This window comes from Haliotis rufescens, unplaced genomic scaffold (assembly GCF_023055435.1).
Source record: "Haliotis rufescens isolate VD_foot unplaced genomic scaffold, xgHalRufe1.0.p SCAF_18, whole genome shotgun sequence".
NCBI classification, from domain to species: Eukaryota; Metazoa; Mollusca; class Gastropoda; order Lepetellida; family Haliotidae; genus Haliotis; species Haliotis rufescens.
This window is the reverse complement of record NW_025963868.1, coordinates 22,261,017-22,279,089: the sequence shown is the minus strand read 5'-3', so window position 1 is coordinate 22,279,089 and position 18,073 is coordinate 22,261,017. Positions and strand designations below refer to the sequence as shown.

At 40.1% G+C, this 18,073-nt stretch overlaps 2 protein-coding genes across 2 annotated transcripts in view; one reads left to right on the top strand and one right to left on the bottom strand.

Annotated features, from left to right (window-relative positions):
* Positions 1-4,349, top strand: part of LOC124132960 — a 129,607-nt gene extending 125,258 nt beyond the window's left edge. The window contains exon 62 of the mRNA XM_046497144.2: positions 620-4,349. Coding sequence (XP_046353100.2) covers positions 620-926 — 307 coding nt within the window. The 3' untranslated portion in view covers positions 927-4,349. The remainder of the gene's footprint in view (positions 1-619) is intronic.
* A 5,481-nt stretch (positions 4,350-9,830) lies between these two features.
* On the bottom strand, positions 9,831-17,607 carry LOC124132872. The gene is made up of 9 exons (XM_046497015.2): positions 17,419-17,607; positions 15,686-15,771; positions 15,005-15,394; positions 14,468-14,827; positions 13,948-13,995; positions 12,169-12,285; positions 10,705-10,747; positions 10,367-10,416; positions 9,831-10,188 (listed from the first exon to the last, which is right to left on the bottom strand). The coding sequence occupies exons 2-9, from the start codon at positions 15,738-15,740 to the stop codon at positions 10,079-10,081; spliced, it is 1,173 nt and encodes a 390-aa protein (XP_046352971.2). The 5' UTR covers positions 15,741-15,771; positions 17,419-17,607; the 3' UTR covers positions 9,831-10,078.
* Between the last annotated feature and the right edge of the window lie 466 nt (positions 17,608-18,073).

Sequence of the window (18,073 nt, the reverse complement as noted above, 5' to 3'; positions counted from 1 at the left end):
GCCAAGTCATATATGTATCATTTTGAATTACAATATTTGCTAGATTTATGTTTGTCAGAATATGGTCAGTTTTAGCATGCTGTGCTGAAGGTTGGAGAATGTGAATATCATAAAACTGATTTTGGAGTATCCATGGAGTTCTTTGATTTAAATTACCACTGTCCAAACTGAATCATTGTAAAAAAAGAAGAAGAATAACCATCATGGCCATCAAAATAACATCACAGTAAACAACTGGGAACATCATACCATATAATTAATTTGTAAAGTATCTATTGAAAATTGCTTGTCAATTATGTCGGACATCGAATCTCAAAATCTTGTTCATACAATTTCTAACTGAGATCTGTATGCTATATGGAACCAACCATGTTAAATTCTTGAAATTAATCACGTTGTCTTTTGTTGGTGCTTTAAGATAACTTTGTTTCGTTCCACAACATATTATATTTTTTAACATTCAGCATCTTAAGCAATTTTTTTAGTGAAAGACACATGGATATATTATTCTTTTACTTCCTCTCCTGAAAATTCTATGCCCACGTCCCACCAGGATATCAAATGGTCGTACGTAAGACATGTAGATGACTTCTAAGACAATATACATGTACATTTTCAGAGTCACTAAGAAGCCGATCTTCATCGCCAACTCCGCCCCCAAAGAAACAAGGCAAGAAAAAAGACCGAAAGTCAAAAAAGTCAAAGACGAAGACCCAAGCGCAGTCGCCCCAAAGTCCCTCCCACCCCTCCCGAGCCGCCTCCGCGCCGGGGGGGCCAAAGCTCCGACCACGTACGGCAGTGTCGTCCTCCGGCCCCCGAGCGCATTCAACAAAAAAAGGCCGACACTAAACGATGTTCCGCCCGAGGAGTTCGTCAGTAAGATACAAGTCTCAGATGCTGATGATGAGGATGGAGATTACAGATAAAATGTTGCAGGAAAGGATTTAGTTTCTTGAAATAGATACTCAAACGAAACATTGCTATTTCTAAATAAACATCATGCTCAGTATTAAGATATTATGATGCCCTTCTACTTGGGTGTTCACCATTGGATTGATGACAGCATTATGATAATAGAAAATTTCTGAGACCTTTTTTATAATTTGGTAAGATTTGGTTTGGTGACTCACAATCACTTCTATGAACAGAATTGCATTCTTGACAAAATGTGGTGGACATGGGTTCGAACCTCAGATTATGATCCTTGGTTTTCCATGCTTGTGGGTTCACACCTGAAATGTATCTATGAAATGTATAACATTAGGTGTTTATCCATCATGACACTGACACTCTGTGGCATGACTAGATACTGTTCACAGCGGTGGCACACAACTCTCCCTGTTTACATTTCTGGGGTGTGGAAGAAAAGTTTCACAATTTTCCTTCCCATTCCTCTGTATGAAATGAGAATTGTTCACCACTTTGAGATATCAACTTCCTATATGAATGGAAGATATTTATCAAGCTTCTTCTCACCTGGTGTTATTTATTTGTGTGAAGTATTTGTGATTGATATTATTTATAACTGCATATTTGTGATACATTCAACCCTGTTTCATCTGTAAATATAGGACATGTACAGAATAGATATATTTTAGATGTTTGCAGTTGACTTCAGAAGTAGTTGTGAGGACAACAGTCTCAGTATTCTGGAAGTAAAAAGCTTGTAACCATTAATCTCGTATTGTTCAAAGAAATTCTCTTCACGAATAATTCATGGTATCAACGAAGATTTGGACAATAATTAGTCACCACTTAATCAAAATATATATATATTCCAATATCCTCTTCAGGAACATAATATGCAAATGATTGTAGCCAGATATACACGTATGGTGCTTTGTATAACATGTATATACACAGCAGGAAGAGCTTTTGCTGAAGTATTTTGTTTTACAGAGGTGTCTGCCATTAAGATTTTGCCTTAATCAATATGATTTTTAAACTAAATATCAAGTATTACAGAAAAATGAATTTGTAAAACATCATACCTTCAGTAGCTTCATTGTCGCATTGCATTTAATTTGCTTTTATATTAACATGATCTCCTGTCTGGAAGTATGTTGAAGGGAGCTTGTAATTTATATTATATTAAAATTTATTTGTAGATGCCATTGTGCTCTGCTTTTATTATTTACATTCGGAACTGGCTGTTTAACTTTGTTTCTAAGATACAATAATCAAATATGCTGTTCTGAATGCTTTGCTCACTCATTCTGAGATGTTAGGAGCCTCAGTACTTATTGACTTTTGATTATTCTATTGATTAGAAAGTTTACCTTATGCGGTCTTCTTTGTTGGGCGTGGCAGATGTTCACTTACAGATGTTGTTTCAATACCAATAAGACCTGCTGCATAAGTTGTTACTTTTTTAACATCAATGGATATACTTCATATGCATAAAATTATGTTTTGAAAGGGTTTCTGTCAATATTCAACACCTTTGATGTATTATATTCTTTACTTGATTATGTAGAATAGAAAATTATTTTAGCGAGTCACATTTCCGTCCAAATGTTGAAGAAGTTTTACTGAATTTATATCGTTTGTCCAAAGGATCTGTGGAGGACATATTTTATATTCTCGTTATACTGAATGCTCTTTTGGAAACAGCAATGTGAATTGTAGCAATTAGTGATATGACTTTGTACTTATATTTTAGAAAATGTTGATTTAAAGCATTTTCAGTTTCACTGAAATTTTACAAAGTGCTGTGATAGCTCCGTTCTGTACATAATGTTGACTGATATATTGACACAATATTTATCTATTTTGTTGTTATATTGTTGTGATTATATCTGGCGAAAAATGATCACAGCTCCCTGACACCCTGTTAGGAGCCTGCAGTTTGATATTCTCTGGGAGGGGCTAGAATACTTTTGTTTTCGATTTGCAAAAGATGACACACTCTCATTGGTCAGCCAAGCCTGTATTGGCTCTGCGACTACCAAATTGGCCCACACCATACAGCTGTGTATCAGCAAGTAGTTGATCTGTCATCCCTGGTGGGTATTGCCACACACAGCCTTCTACTTGTGGCTGTTCCTAAACTTGTTTTGAGTGGTGTATATTAAATTATTTTTTTGTCTGGCATCACTGAGTTTTATAACAGAGCAATGAAAGGTACCAAGAACATCGAAGTCCTTCAGTTTGATATGCGATTTTCTATGTAAAACATGAATGCTATTTTTTTAACACAATAATTTACTGAGGTGTGATAGCATGGTGGTTAAAGCATTCGCCCATCACATCGAAGACCCAGGTTCTGGTGTCCCCCTACCGGAAAAATACTAAAAACGGCTTAATAATCATACCCACTGCTCAGGACCAAACTAGTCATCATAAGTTAAAGGTGTGGTCCTTAGCAAAAGTTGAGCAGGGTATTTATTATGGTTTACAATTTTGTATGTTTTCTGTCTGACATTAATGACATTACCCAGATAGTGTATATAAGATTCCTGGGTGCTTTAGTGTCACACTTCACCTGACCTATCTTGAAAACATTGTCCCCACAATAATTTACATTGAAAATGGAATTGTAGAGTGATTTTTGCTCCCCCATTTGTCTCTGAGCTTGGTGGCAATTCTGTGAATTCAAATTACATAATTCTATGTAATTTTTGCTGATCTTTAGAGGTGACTAAATTGATCTGGTGGTCAGGCTTGGTGACTTGGACGATTGGATGTTGTGGTACTCCAATGGGGTGGATGCTGTTCGTAATATTGTTCATTTGATTGTCTGGTCCAGCCTCGATAATTAACAGGCTGCTGTCACATAGCTCAATACTGCTGAGTGTGGTGTTATGCATGTCATTACCTAATCAGTTTTACATTCATGGGGCCATTACCGATATCATTTCACAGCTGAAACTTTATAATGTTTGAAATACTTCAATTGAATTCTGATATTTGTCCGGTTTTGTAACCATCAACACTGTGATGTTAATGTAGTGCATGTGTTTGTACAGTATGTAGTATTTTGTGAACATGTAGAACCATGACAGTCGTCTGAGGTGGTGCAGTTCACTGTGCATCCCTCAGTTGCATCCCTATGATTATGATTATGTTTCTAGATTTGTCAGCACCACCATACCCGTACTCATGGGTTTCACCAAAGTAGTACAAATCTGAGACCTGCATCTCTTCGGTCTTTCCTTACATGAAACTGACCCACTGTGATATGACTCGACTACAGAAACATCTCTTACCCCTTACTATCCACAGGGGGTACGGGTGGCCCAGTCGTCTAAGGCACAGTTATTCGCTGTGCAGAGTTGCCTCCCTTGGGCACGCCAGAAACCTATGATTATGGGTTCGAATCCCGGTTCGCCCCAATTATGTTTCTAGGTTTGTCAGCACCATACCCGTGCTCGTGGGTTTCACTGAAGTGGTAAACGTCTAAGACCTGCATCACTTCAGGCTTTCCTCCCACATTAAGCTGACACGTGGTGATATAACTGGAATACTGTTAAAAGAGGCATTTAAACTCACTCACTCACTTACTATCCACAAGTCCAATCCATCAGTAAGTGTTTAAACCAGTCAAACACAAACCCAGACACTATCTAGTACTGTGTTATGATTCATAAATGTGCTACAAAACCGTCCATGTTATGTCAGCGAGATTTAGTGTCAAGATATTGATATTTACCAGTTTGTGTAATACGGCAGAGGTTTCATACTGACACTGTGATATTCACTGTTGATGAAGATGCTATTTTTTTCAGCCAGAGTATGTTTCTAGAGTTTAGGTTAACAAATCATGACACTGCTAGAAGAGAACAGACTCCATTTATGCCAGGATCTATATCTTTATTTTGCTGTTTGAAAATTGAAACAGAAAATCTTGTGTTCTTGTGATGAAATAAGACAGCATTGAGTCCTATTCCTGCCTTGTGTGATGAAGTCTGAGCATTATATATTTTTATTTAAAGATTTGTACAGAATTTTGTTTAAACTGTGTAAAGAAATGTATATGAGATGAATAAAAGTAAAACAATTGACATTGTTTATTTTGATTGTGTCTCTGAAAACAGAATCTACTCTATCATCTATACCCTCTCAAATCATCCAAACTCTCTTCATCATGAACTTGTCATTTTACTCTCAACAAGATCCAAGAAACACTCTTTTTTCTCTCTCTCTCACCTACACTTCTCTCATCTACACTCTCAAGAACGCTATTTCATGTAAACTCCCACGGTGCTTTACCTTATCTACATCATCTTCCCAAGGCAAAGGAGTTAACTGACTTTCAAAGTCCAGTTTCCACCCTTGTCGAACTAGGCTGGGATATCTGGACTCGATCGTAGCGCAACCAGCAACTATATTACGAGTAATGTCCCTTCTATGTCCCTCCTATGGACCAATCAGATTTCACCTCTCAAACAAAATGGTGGCATCAAGTCAAGACCATCTGATCGATAATCAACGTCTTTTATTGTAATTAAACGTGTCTTACTTCGCGAAGTGCATCAAATCAGCTGATCACCTTCATAACAAACATTAAAAGATTTGGAATATGTATATTTACGGTACACTAGAGACCATATGGGTCTCTGGGTACACATGCTTTGCAAATCGTGCAATGGACCGAAATCTGCACGGCAGTTTACGAACCGGATGCCGATGTCGTTAGGCGATTTTGATTGGACTATGCCTTGACACGTTGGTCCAACCCAAGTATAACTCAAGCATAGTTCGGCAAGGGTGGAAACTGGACTTTTATAGTCAGTCGATCTACAAGAATGCTATATCATCTACGCTCTCAAGAACGATATCTTATCTATACTTTCTCGGGGTACGAGCGGTCCAGTCGTCTAAGGCGCAGGAATTCCCTGTGCAGAGTTGCATTTCTTGGGCAGGGCAGAAACCTATCATCGTGGGTTCGGTTCGCTCCCATTATGTCCCTGGGTTGGTCAGCACCATTCCCGTGCTCGTCACCAAAGTGCACGTGGTAAACGTCTGAGACCTACACAACTTCGGGCTTTCCTCCCACATTAAGCTGACAAGCCGTGATGTAACTGGAATACTGTTAGAGGTGTTAAACCCAACTCGCTCACTGCACTCCCTACACTCGCTCATTACTCTCTCTCACCTACGTTCTCAACATTACTCACTGAACATCCGCCTTCCCTCTGCGCAGCACTCTCCTGTGTCGTGCCGCCCCTAGTAACGTGGCCCTGACGTACATATATACGTCGTGGGGAATGAAGCAATTTCATTAAATTACATCCTGGACATTGCGACATTATAGGATTGCCTAACTTGGATTTTATCGAAAAAAATAAATTGTCACAGACAATTCTTGAAAATTATAATGATGCTTCAGACTGTTGAAAAAAAGAAAAGAAATTGTTTGCCACAAAATTTAGATTGTCGCAAGATCTTTCTTTAAAAACAATATTTTGGCTAAATGTTTTGGTTAAATCACAGGGGCTTGTAACGCCAAAGTTAGCAGCAAGATATATACGGTCACTCACGGGGCCATGGTACTATACACAGTAAAAAAAGTGTTGCACCCCCACATTAATACGTTTGATACATCACAACATTTAAAACGCCCGACTCTGGTTTTAATGGTAGGTATTCCTTGGGGATCTGATGTTAAATGTGTAATGTTTTCGGAGGGAAGATGATCACCAAAACGTAGCAATCAGCACGTGAATTGCATGGTGCATGACATTTGCAGATTGCAGTATCTTCTTAAGCTCAACATCGCCTATAAAAGATGTTCTCTGACAGCCCAGTTTATTGTAACCCACAATGCCGGGTAGACGATTGTCAGAAGCAGTCAAGTGGCAGATTATTGGCCTTCATGGAGCAGGTCTTTCGTTCAAGGAGATTGGCAGAAGAACCGGACATCACTACTCAACAATAAGCCGTTTGGTCAGAAAACACGCACAAACTAATTATGTAAGGAATCGCAGACCCTCTGGCAGACCACGTAAGACCACAGTTAGAGATGACAGAGCGTTGTTGAGGGTGGTAAGGCGTCATCCATTTGCTACAAGCACAACCTTGAAACGTCTTTGGCTTCCTCGTCAACAGTTCAGTACCCAGACCGTGAGAAATCGTCTTAAAGCTGCAGGGTTGAAGTCCAGAAGGGTTATCAAGCGACCTAAACTCACAGACAACCACAAACGACTACGTCTAGCCTGGTGTAGACTGAGACAGAACTGGAACTTGAGGTCCTGGAGAAGAGTCCACTGGTCGGACGAAAGCAGGTTCCTTCTGCATGTTGTGGATGGCAGAGTGAGAGTATGGAGGCGTCCTGGAACAGCTTATACTGCAAGAAACATCATGCCAACTGTACCATATGGAGGTGGATCTGTTATGGTCTGGGGATGCTTCTCATTTGATTGTAAGCTTGATTTAGTGACCATACGAGGCAACTTGACAGGGGAGCGCTACATCCAAGAGGTGCTGAATCCAGTTGTGGTGCCCCATTTTGACAATCATCCACTGGCCACCAGACCGATATTCATGGATGACAATGCCAGACCACATCGTTCACGAGCTGTGACCCAGGTTATCCACAACAATGCTCTGACGCAGATTCCATGGCCAGCAATGAGTCCAGATCTGAATCCTCTGGAACATGTATGGGACATTTTGGGACGCCTGATTTATCGTCGGGACCCTCCTCCACAGAACTTGCGTGAATTGGAAGCAGCATTACACGAGGAGTGGCAGCAGCTGCCCATGGAGCGATTCCAACGTCTGGTGAGGAGTATGAGACGAAGACTTCAAGCTGTGATCCAAGTGCTTGGTGGAAGTTCTCGATATTGACTTACTGTGTTCGTCAAATCTCCATATGACATTCTTACCCTATTGGATGAATTTGGTCACTAAAAATTATTGAGATGTCACCATACTTAATGCGTCTTCGTTGTTCGTTCATTTTTCGTAAAAGTTCAGCATGAGATTATTACATGCCACAAGGTCATGGAATACCCCATTTAAGTTCATTGTATAGACAATACACTGGTTTGTTGGTATACACGAAATCCTGGTTATAATATTAATTCGGTTATCTTTACACCCTTTCAAAACACCCCTCCATGAAAAAGTATAGGGGGTGCAACACTTTTTTTACTGTGTATATATAAAACAAGACCCTATAAAAAGGGAGATCCCTGTGGATTAAAATAATATCTGGCTCTTTGCAGCTGTAGCTGAAAAATATCTTGTCTCCATGCAAAATGCTAGTCCCCACCACCCACGACCAACCACCCTCTGCCGCACACCCAGAATATCAAATGGTCGGTCACTTAGAAGTTAGAAGAACTTTAAGACACGAAACATGGTTAACAACGTCTATGTTCTTTGTAATGACGTTTCAGGGCCACAACTTGCCCCATTCTTCACGCAAGAATAAGCTTATTGAGGTAATGTTTATATATAGGTAAAATATGTAGTCACCGACAAAAGAAACGCGAACACCATACACGTTGGATAATATATGAAGAATTACTCTTATTTAAGAGATATTAGATTGGTTCGACTCACAAAAGAACACTCTGGTATGTTGTGTGAATCGAGGCTCATGACACCGCCCTTCCTTTGAACGCCCTCTCATCTATTAACAGAAGTGCATGGAAACAACGCCATAGGCTGCTTGCAGGCAGGGGACTCCCGATAAGCTGTAGCCTGGGTTTTCAATGTAGCGCCCAGCACCATCACAAGGCTATGGGGTCGCTTTCAACAGCATGGGTCGGCCCAAGATCGCTACATCCGACTGCGCCACCTACGTGAAAGGACGACCACAACCACCTCAACCGCATTCGAAATACCCGAACTGCGCAAAATCTCCGACCCGACCGTACGAAACCGTTGAAGAGCAGCAGGTCTTCCTGTTCGACGCGTCATATTGAGTCGACAACATCGTCAACAACGACTGCATTGGTGTCGTCAACACAGGGTATGGCCTCAACTGCGATGGAGAGATGTCTGGTTCAGCGACGAATCAAAATTTCTCCTCCATCGAGGAGATGGAAGAGCACGGATCTACAGACGTCGGGGAGAACGTTACGCCGGAAACTGCGAACAGGAAGTGGACAGGTTGGGTTTGGGTAGCGTTATGATCTCTCATCATCGCAGGACAGGTTTGGTCCATATCCAGGGCAATCTTACGGCTTAACGATACACCAACGAGCCTGTCAACACAACAGCAACATTGATGTTGTCCCCTGGCCCTCCAGATCCCCGGATAAGACCCCGATAGAGCACCTGTGGGATGATTTGGAAAGACGGCTACGCCGACGTCAACCAGAACCCAAGACGTTGCAGCAGTTGGCTTTTGCGTTGCAGACCAAGTTGGCTACCATTCCCCAGAATATGATTCGCATACTCGTCTCTTCCATGGACAGGAGATGTCAGGCTGCTATCGATTCCAACGGGGGACATAGGCGTATTTGACGTAGGTTCACCTTGAACTTTTCCTATTTACCGATTAACTGAGATGACTACAATCACCAAGTTCTCTCGACAACAGTTTGGCTCAATACCTTGTACGGTTCCTCGTATATATGTAATTTCCTACCTCACACGAATCTGGCTTTGCGTTTCTTTTTTTGAAGAGTTTGTAATCAAATGGTACACAATCGTTGTTACCATCATTAAAGTTTCAATTATTCTGCAAAACTCTGTTAAAGCATTTTGTTTAAAATAATCCGAGGAAGATGTTTTCTCAGTGAAGGAATATGCCATGAAGGAGTTGAGAGGTTGTGTGTTTGGTTCACAGTAACTTCACACCGCAATAAGAAAACATGTATCACTACACACGATCTGTTCGTAAGATTTCGACAAGTTTCTGATGTTAATTTTAATGCATTTATTTCTTGAATAATGTGAGAATGATAAATGTAATTCATGACTCGTGTTTGTTAAAATGGGAAATATCAAACACGCCAAAGGCTCGGCAAATACAGAATGATTAACTAAAACTCGTTTTTTTAATTTATTTTACAAACTAAAAAATCCTCGCGATGAATTTTCATCTCTGAGCAAATGTCCAATCAGCGTCGACATTGCATCGGAATGTCACGTGGTAGCTGTTCTTCGCTGCCTCCTCATTTCACATATTCTGGTATGTTCGTATCTTCTCATACGTGTTGGGAATGTCAGCAGTCTCTGTTTGAAGGGCATCGTAGTGATTCCTGTCCACAGGAATTTCGTACTCATCGCCTGCACATTTACAGAAATATATAATGTAAGTACATTAGAAAATGTTCCTGGGATATATATTAGACAGCTCTAACATCAAGCATGTAACCACATAAGCCTTTTGTTGTCTGGCATTACCAGTTATCTTTTCTCTGTTGGTCATTTGTGTACTAATAATATACATTGACAAAACCCTGACCTTGTGTTTGCATTCCGACAGGTGCGATCGCTGTGGCATGAGTCTGCATGCTGTTGTGGTTGAGACAGGATAAATATTACATGCGCATTAAGATCCATATATAAGCCAACAAACCAAGAACATTTTAAGCTCTTTAGCTTGAAACCATTTTCATGCTGTTATGATTCAGGCTAAATATTATGACGAATTATCACTGCTACAGACACATTTAATTCGTATATTTCGACGCTCATTAATATCCATATAACAAAACAAGGACATTATAAACAATCTGACTAGAATCAATTTCAAATTTGTTCTAAATGCTTCCAAGATTATTGCTGGAAAGATTAACCTACTTGGACATTACTAGCGTTTCTGTATTTCTGGTTTTCTTGGCTCCTGAAACAGGGAAATATTTTATTTAATACTGTGAAGAGAAATGTGATAATTAATGTTAATAACACAATGGAAAATGTTATTGATATGATAATCTGATAAACTTTACATGTCACCTAGCAGTAACCCCTTTAAATAGGTCCCATACACTGATACGATGCCAAATTGCAAAGTGGAATACTACCTAATTTAAATAGTTATATGTATATCGAACACATTCGTTACTTATATTGCCCTCTTTGCTGTATTCAGCGTAGTATGATTTGGTTCACATTTGTTTGTTTGTTTCTGTTTTGGTTTCAACGTTTATTAGACACACCGTCATGTGAAGACAGTTTTTCATTTTGACATATATCCTGAATGGAAACACCCTGTATTTAATGAAGACGTTCGTTCGTTTGTTACGTAAGCGAAGTTCATAAAGGTGTCCATAGATAATATGATTTTTCAGCAAATGTTGCACTGATTTCAGTCCAAGCAAAATCATGATTCAGAAGAAATGAAAAGTTTCACCCATACCACTCCATTGTCAATTCAGCCAAATGCAATAGTGCACGAGGAAGTGATGATTTTTGGTTATCTTATCACTGCATAGGCTATGAATAGAGCGGCCAGAAGTGATGCAGGTTTCAGACGTTGACCACTTCGGTGAAACCCACGAGCACGGGTATGGTGCTGACAAATCTAGAGACATAATCGGGGCGAACCGGGATTCGAATCGCCAATGATATAAGTTTCTGGCGTGCCCAAGGGACGCAACTCTGCACAGCGAATCGCGGCGCCTTAGACGACTGGGCCACCCATGTCCCCGTCAGCAAGATGACCACAGTGCATCTTAGAAGGGAAGGATAGTAGGATGGCTCCAGGATGACCTATCGATTAGTGTTGCGGCAAGGCGTCTGCCCAGTAAGGCAAATATTTCGTACCATTGTCAGGGTGCAAGGTAGACCAGCACAAACGTCAGTACCCAGTCCATCTGGATCCACCTCAGACTTACCAACATCCGGTCAAGGTGTGAAAGCTGTTCGACCAATATTGGTGCTTGTTGCAAGTATTCTTAACTGATGAATCCCGTTTCTGTCTGCAGTTAAGGGTAGTCGGGTTCGTGTACTGAGGCGACCCGGTGAACGGTATCAAGATGCCACTGTGCATGAGAGGGACCTGTTTAGTGGTGGATCCCAAATCATCTCGAGAGGCTTTAGGAATCATCAAAGGACTCCCCTCCATCATATTCATGCCAATCCTACCGGTGTGGGACACAGGGATGAAATTCTCAATCTCCTATCGATTCATACGTGGCAAATTAAATAGTCAAGTGTGGTATGACATCATATCTCTTAAACGTACTGATCGATATACACCATAATTTTAATCTCTTGGTACACTTGAGCTTGCAATGAACATGTTTCACGTCAAGTACTCACCTGACAGCCACCCAGCCACTGTGTTCCTATAGATGAAGGTCAGACTCAGACAGATAACGATCACGACCAACATTATACCAACACCTATAGCCACTCCAACACCAAGAGAGTCATCCCCTTTAATTTGAAAAAATAATTTGTATTTTATTTATGAATATAGTTATTTTTATACTTATGCTCGATGAAAAATGTAGTTTATCTGCACAAACTATGCCTAAGCTGCAATACTAAAGTTGCCATTACAGAATATTTTTCTAGTTGTTAAACTTCCACTTATTGTGTACATTTGTAACATAATGCATACATCGAAACAATAATAAAAATCAGAATATGGATATATTGGACAAAAATGTCACGTTGTTGTACATTATCAGAAAATGAGTTGAAATGTGGTACCTGAATAACGCCAGCTAACAGTCCTATCGAGGTATAGCAACGAACGAAAACTGTATGGAATGAGGGCAAGACTTCTTTATATCATTAGCTTTTTCTTTTTCAAGCTGCAGATGCAGCTACTGCCGCTTGTGTCGCGTGCACCTTGCCCTGAACGAAGCTTTCCGCGATGTGTTTCCTTGATAGCTTCTCTCAGATGTCGCTTTGTGGCATTGTGTTGACATTCTGACCCACTGCAGATAATCAGTGTTGATTATCCCATTACTGTTGCACAAACCCAACGCTCTAATTTTGCCAACTAAGAACACCAGACTGATTGGATGTGAAGCAAAATCATCCTGAAATTCATCGTGGATCAAAGTGATGGCCAGAGACCTGCAGATAACTAAGCAAAAGGTTCCTGATTTTCAGTCGGGGTTGGTTTGTGATCTTGTTTCAACATTCTGGGTACCCATCTCACAGACAGCTCCTGTGCGTGTTTTTGTGAAGAATGTCTGTAGTAATATTTACTTTTTATATGACCTTTGTATATAGGTACTTTATCACTTTCATCATTTCCGTTTTCTTCATGTTCGCAGTTTGTCTTACACCCTTCAGATTCCACAGTTGACTTCTCGAAGACAGATACAATCATCAGTCTATAATTTCGTGCTATGTCTTTCAAGATACGATAATCTTTATACATATTTTAACGCTCCACATTACACAAATCAATATCTTTCAGGCCACGATATAAATCTATAAATAGAACTAGTGTTCTATTAACTCTTTCTTCGCAATATCCCTCACAGCAGATATAAATGCATTATTTTTGTGAACTGTACTAATTCAGACAAGTTTAACAGGCATTATTTGTCAGACTTCCACAGCTGTGATCCATTGATAGATATTTCCTGAGACACTGACTGTGGCTTCATTTTTGCGACACCAAACTCGCGACTTGGAGACGTGTGGGAACTAAACGTTCGCTCAGGAAAACAAGATACAGTTGCAGTAGTTGTTTTTGTAATGTTATTTACCTGATATTGAATCCTCACAGATATAACTTCAACTCTATGATATGCATAGACAAAGATATATTATAGCATATGCACCTTCAACTTGTTATTCTTTTGGAGAAAATCTGATTATGTTTAGCCCAACAGGGGTTGATGTTTAATTTGTCATATCTCCGTGTAGTCACTTTGGTGACGCGACCTTTGATTTTTTTCCCATTTTTTAGCAGTTAAATCGTTAACAGCAAGTACATATGCAGCATTATCTATTTGAGTCACAGTGCTGGGACGAAAGTCTTGTCAGAGTTTCACATATATGATCCATAAGTGAATTACTTCTCACACAGGTCAACCACTCGCAGTTGCTTTGCTCCGTTTCAGCAAAACTCACCTGTTGTAGACGTTTCGGGACGTGATGTTGGCCCAGGTGGTTGTTGACCTTGAAATCAAGACAAGGTTGTAGCAGTTAGGAAATAAGCCTGATCCAAGCCTGAATTGCACTGAACCGGGGAAACTTTATCTTTGTTGTTGTCCGGGTAACATTTGTGTTCAGTTTCATAATGTATATGGCGTTACAAAAGTAAACACAGGCCTAATCCAGATACCAAAATGAAATTTCCAATTGCATGATGTACATGGTATAACAGACTTAAATATGAGCCTGACCCAGATTACAAAAGATAATTTCCAAGAGTTATTTTTGCCTTGATGTGGGTTGTACTGATATTGAATCCTTACAGACATTTGAGTGCAGGTGTACGTGGGATAGATGATATAACTGATGTATTTTCCCGACAATTTTCAACAAGAACTCCCGCTATGTATAAACGTTAAATTGCAGTAGTTTGACTGCTTGATCTGCAAACCAAATGCGTAAAAATGTTGAAGCAATCATAACTATGTAATCTTACCAATAACAAGAACTGTCTTGTTGTCACTGTAGTCTTCACTAATGACAGAACACCTGAACTGTCTCCCATTGTCTAGATTCGAGATTGTATGAAACAGTGTTGACGCCCCGTTATACTGACATCCCCCTGACCCAGACAAGGGAGAAGAAGGCTCATAGGTAATGTTTTGGTCGTTTGGATATCGTGTCCAGGAGGTGAACTCGTTGTCTATAAATCGCCACTCCCATGTCCACAGGTTCTGGAGATTGTTGTCATCAAACTGGTTCCCGATCCTCCCAGTGCATCTGAATGAGATCAGCTGACCATTGTCATAACTGACTCTGTCGGGAGTGGGGAACATCTCTATTTGCTCGGGGTAAGCTGTAAGATAAAGACAATGTATATGGGTGTTCTGGATAATAAGACATTTATGAAGAAGAATGACAAATACTAGGATAAAGAGTAATGTGTTTATATCAAATGTGAAAACTGATCTTCTCCGTGAAATCTTCAGGACACCAATCATATGTTAGTTCTGGTGAATATATTCATACATACTTCTGGTTGTGATGTTGGCAGTTCCGTCATCACTTCCACTTCCAGCTGACCCTGCCAAGTATACTGTTTGACAGTAGTATGTAGAAGCAGCATCAGTGCATCTCAGATCTGTCAGGATGAACTGTATGCTGCCTGTTGCTCCACTAATAGAACCCGAGGCTGTCATCCGCTGTTGTAGACTTGTGTCCACTACTTGTACTGACGAATCTGTGTTGCCGATTTGTATTATAGGCTGATAAGAACCAGTAGAAGATTTCTTGCCAACCGCTATGTTATACAGTTTTGTTATTCCAGGTGCATCTGGACTACAACTAACAGTCAACTGAAATGTTGGGCTACTCCCCCCAATAGTTATTTGTGTTGGTGATGTGGTCAGTCTTGCCCCTGTGACTGAGAAAGAAATAGTTGTGTTCATGTCAGTGAGTGATGCACAAGTCGAAATTTCAACAAAATGTCGGGTTATTCTTTCATGTAAAATATCTGATGTGAAACATTTATAGCATTGTAATTCCCGGCAGCACAGGTCACTATTAGAGGACCTGCGGTTATAATGACTGATTCTGCATACCTTGCAAGTACCTCGTTTCAGAAGAAGATGATGTGATGAGAATTTGATTTACAGTGAAAAAAACTAATAAGCTGATATCTATGTTTATATGCCAACACTAATTGTGAACTCACTTCCAGGGAGAAAGGTAACGAAAATCAGACAACAACAGGGATGACAAGGCTTCATGCTTCTTTCTCCAAAAAGTGAATTCCTGTTCCTGAAACATGTGAATGTATGTCAGAAAAAAGATTTAATTATACCTTTGGTTTATTTACAGAAATTATCTGGCGAGCTGATGTAACCCCTCCCCTTCCCAAAAAATGAAAACAATCAAACACATCTCCCAATTGACGTTAAACACACCATGTCTAAGTGAACAACACTCCCCTGATTGGTGAGATGGAGATTACCCAAGTTTGTTCGTATGCTGAGGATGATAAATATTTCAAAGGAGAAGTTTGGAATTGGTGGTATGTGGAAAACCGAGCTCTTGGCCAATATGAATAACCCAAATTGAACCCATTTTTGCAACACGCAGGCCAATCAAAATGATCTTCAAACGAACTGTGCTCAGCCTCCATGGAAAGAACCATTACATGCCTACATGAGAAAGTGGTGTACAGTAAGACATGCAGTGCCGAGTAAAGGTTTGCCATCACACAAAAGACAGACGTAAATGTCATCATGCAACAGGATGTGTTAGTCACCGATCATTACAATTATAGACAGAATCGAGGTCTGCGTCCATACTGCTTTTCGTGTATCTGACTTTGTCCATATTAGCATAGATAATCACCTTACTTTTAGAAATGTGGATAAAAATGTCACGCCTGTGTCTTGAAAGCTATAACACTTACATCTGTACATGTGAACCCGACCACTGATTGGAATCCCAGTCGAAACGATTTATATTACTTCCTTGTTGATTGCACTAGCTGTGGCACCTGCGCTATTGTACACAACATCTATGTAAATATTACTTCGGGTCACGGTGTCAGCAGGTTGAAATTATACTTGTGCTTATATAGGGATCTCCCCACTGTGGAGCGACGGTAAGGGTTTGGGTAATATTCAGGACACTGGTTGTATTGATACAATCATGAAACAAGAAGTAAAAGCCCTTCCCAAATTATCTTAACAACGATAACACAATGACTGGGCTCTGGTGAGGTGAGGTGAAATTGTGTTTAACGTCGCGTCCAAGATTATACACTTGTATAGCGACGTGCATGTACGTGTAGGTGTTTGTGTGGCTGCTTGTACTAGTCCGGACTGATGCCGATTTATAGTGCTAGCTCACTGAGATTCCATGCCGCAGTTTAACATGAATACCCCACTCAGACACAGTATACTGACTCCGAGCCGACCAGTCCTTGTTTAAGGCCCTTAATGCCGAGCGCCAGACAGGGTAACAACAAGTACCATCTTTTAACGTCTTTTGGTATGACGCGGCCGGGGATCGAACCCCTGACCTTCCGCTCTCCAGGCGGACGCTTTACCACTAGACCACGGAGGTGGTCTCTACTGTGTTCTGAACACAAAGACACAAAGGATCTCGCCCACCATTTGCAATCCCTGCCTGCACGATTACTTCCTTGTTTAGTACACTAACTATGATATCTGCGTTATAGTACACCAGACCTATAATAAAATCTCAGGTCATGGTGACATGGTCGTCAGTAGCGTGAAATTATATTTGTGTTTATAAAGAGATCGCTCAATGTGGGGCGATGGTAAGAGTTTGGGTAGTATTTGTGACTATGTCCAAATGATATGGATACCAAACAAAACAACCAGTAACTGAAATTCCCTTATTGTCTTTACATCGACCACAACAATGACTGTGAACACTAAACACACCTACCTCTACATGTTATTACGCCCACAATTAGGAGTCCCTGTCTGCACAGTATACGCCAGTCTCGTGAAAGCAGCAGTATAAATACATTTACAATTCATGTTTTGGGTCATGGGTCATTGCATTGTTAGGAACCTGCACAGTGAAGAGGAAAGGTGAAGGTTGGGGTAACATTGTAGTGGTCGGCATACAGATAATCGGGGACAGAGACTTGCACTTTCTGTTCTTGATAGCTCAACCAAATGGACAATTATTATTACTACATCTATACACTGTATCATTTCAAATCGATACTTAAGGAAGTTATATCATCAAATGTAGATAACGTTTGTCATATCTCTATGCAGCATGATTAAACAAGAAATAAAAAAAAGAGATTCTTTATGAACAAGAAGTTGATCTTATGATACGAAAAGTGATATTCTTGAGCGGAAATTGAAAACATAAAACTTGAGACTTGACTTGAGGTTATAACTTAAGATTACAACATTCATAGCCTCAGGAAAGCTTCAAAAAGATTTATGGTAGACATGTCGACGACACTTCCAAATTTAACGTATCAGTGACAAAAAATATATTCAATGCAAGTCCCTATTTTGACTTGAATCATGATTACATTCACTTGTTTTTTTAGATGAACAACTGACTTGCCTTTGAATGT

Bases quoted from the DNA above. Each gene is read 5' to 3' on its own strand.
- LOC124132872 (XM_046497015.2), bottom strand. From the start codon at position 15,740: ATGAAGCCTTGTCATCCCTGTTGTTGTCTGATTTTCGTTACCTTTCTC. The intron at 15,395-15,685 runs GTGAGTTCACAA...TTTCTTTCTCAG, and splicing joins CGTTACCTTTCTCCCTGGAA to TCACAGGGGCAAGACTGACC. The intron at 10,417-10,704 runs GTAGGTTAATCT...CAACCACAACAG, and splicing joins GAAACGCTAGTAATGTCCAA to CATGCAGACTCATGCCACAG.